Source organism: Alligator sinensis, unplaced genomic scaffold, assembly GCF_000455745.1.
Source record: "Alligator sinensis unplaced genomic scaffold, ASM45574v1 scaffold1531_1, whole genome shotgun sequence".
In the NCBI taxonomy this organism is placed as follows: Eukaryota; Metazoa; Chordata; order Crocodylia; family Alligatoridae; genus Alligator; species Alligator sinensis.
The window spans coordinates 184,057-186,268 of record NW_005843164.1 but is presented as its reverse complement, the minus strand read 5'-3'; the positions used below and the strand labels follow the sequence as shown (position 1 = coordinate 186,268).

Genomic DNA, 2,212 nt, shown 5'->3' with positions numbered 1-2,212 from the left:
TGTGGGGGTTTTTGTGACCCCGGCATCCATTCCTGCCTGTGGCGGGGGCAGGCGAGATGATCTGTTCAGGTCCCTCCTGCCCCGAGCTACTACTACTACTACATGCCCACCCAAGCTTCATGCTGCCACCGCTTCCCTTGATGCAGGCTCTGTGCTGCCACCAGCCCCACACTCCGGGGTCCTGTTCAGCTGCAGCCCCCCCACTTCCCTACCTGCTGCCTGGAGGCAGTAGGAGATACTATAAGCCAAGCAGGTCCCAGCAGCAGTCCTGCCTGGAAGCTACATGCTGGCTGAGCCCTTTTGCCCACAAGGGTGGGAGCAAGGCACAATGGTGTATGTGTTTGGGGGTGTGTGGACATGTGTGCACCTCACTTCCACCCTCGTGGGCAGAAAGGCTGGGTGGGGTGCAGTTACCTGGTGGGCATTACGGACTGGATGAAAGTGCCTGGCGGGCCAGATTTGCCCCCCTCATATACCCACCCGAGAGGCTGCAGAATCTAAGCCCCTTGTTATACCTGGCCATGGCAGCCCACTCCAGAGCTAGTCACACCACCCACCAATTTTTCTCTTTCTTACATACCAGTGCTGCCTTAATGGTGACCAGCTGCATCCTTCTTCCTTGCAGTACTTGAAAGAGGCTGAATAGTTGAGGGGTGGTCAGAGCAGACACATCAGAGATGGTTCCTACTTGGCCGGTCGCTGAGGAAGAAACTGAAGTAGCCACAACCTGGGAGGAGCTGGAAGCTGCAGGAGACGCGGAGCAGGCAGCACATGGTTCAGACCCCTTCCCAGGTGGTAAGGGAGCACTGGGTTGCGTACAGCAGGGGGCTGAGCTGCAGCTGGCTCTGGGGTGGGCATTGGCTGTTGGGTATAACCAGGCTCCCCAATGCAGCTGGCCCTGGGTTGGTGCTGGGGTTGGGTATCATGGGGTCACCCCCTTGAACCAAGTGGTCCATCTCCCCCTGCTCCAACCCACCAGTCCCCAGACTCCACCAGTCTCCCAGAGCTGGTGGAGAACCCAGACATCCAGCCTCTCAGCCCTTCCCCCACCCCCTTCTGCTTATGGGGGTGGGAAGAAGGCACCAGTGTGTGCATCTTCTGTACAGGTGTCCCATGTGTTCCTGATGTCTTAGCCCCAGTGTTACCAGTATCACCAGTATTGGGAGACAGGCTGGGAGGGAAAGCAGGTGTTGGAAAAGGCTGTATTGGGAGACAGGCTGGGAGGGAAAGCAGGGGTTGGAAAAGGAGGTTCTTTCGTATGCCATTTTAGGATTACAGCATTCACAGGTTAATATCTAAATTTGATAACTTCGACTGCTTCAGGGGTAGCTGCATGGATTGATTTTGTTTTGGTTTTTGTTTGTTTGTTTGTTTTTTAAAGATCATCATTAAATTATCTAATCGGGCAATCATTCACAGTGTCCCTGAAAAATTGCGCCACGATCACGACCCGGACTCTCTTTGATTTTCCAGTTACAGAGCAGGTGTTTACACTTTTCACGCAGAGTCGGATGCATTTCAGGGAGGACAAATCCTAGCTGGGGGATTGTATGGTCACTGACGATGTATTTCTGCGGCAGGTTGGTGTTTGCCCAGAGGGAAGAAGATGACAACCTTCTCAGGATCTTTCCTGTTACCTGCTGAAGCACAGCCAGTGTCATTAAGTCCAGGATCAAACACTTGTAAAGGACCTCCCAATCAGGATTACAACACCAACCAAGAGGCAGTGAGTGCAGGCACAAGCAGCTCCCTCCCTGCTCCCGGGTTCCTCTCCCCAAATCCCAGAGCTGGGACCCCCAGGGGCACATCTAGCCCAACCCCTGCTGCAGAGAGCTCAGGTCCAAGCCGTGCCCCTGCTGCAGAAGGAGGGGAGCCCCCAGGCCAGGCCGGGCTGAGTAGGAGGAAAATCCCTGCCTGCCCACAATGAGCTGAGCCTGAGTGGAGGGATACCAGGGCTACCTGCTGCCAGCTGGCTCTGGGGTGTTTGCCAGGGGAGGTTATTGGTGTCTCCTGTCCCGTTCCTCCCCCCTCCAGCCCTCTCAACAGGGGGCAAATGTTCTCATCACCCCCCTGCTCTTACCTCCTGCCCCCTCCCCAAGAACTCGGGTGTCCCATCCCCCCATGCCCTGTGGAGCAGCACTTCTCACCCCGTGGTTCATGGGAATATATGAAAGGGGTGTAAACAAGCTTTAAAAATGGATTCTTCATTCCT

The 2,212-nt window shown here is 55.3% G+C and overlaps 1 protein-coding gene across 2 annotated transcripts in view; it reads left to right on the top strand.

The window, feature by feature from the left end:
• Window positions 1-2,212, top strand: part of LOC102379493 (H-2 class I histocompatibility antigen, Q9 alpha chain-like) — a 15,357-nt gene that overhangs the window by 2,540 nt on the left and 10,605 nt on the right. For both annotated transcript variants that reach the window (XM_025194135.1, XM_025194136.1), the window contains exons 2-3: window positions 626-795; window positions 1,581-1,726. In XM_025194135.1, coding sequence (XP_025049920.1) covers window positions 678-795; window positions 1,581-1,726 — 264 coding nt within the window. In that variant the 5' untranslated portion in view covers window positions 626-677. The remainder of the gene's footprint in view (window positions 1-625; window positions 796-1,580; window positions 1,727-2,212) is intronic.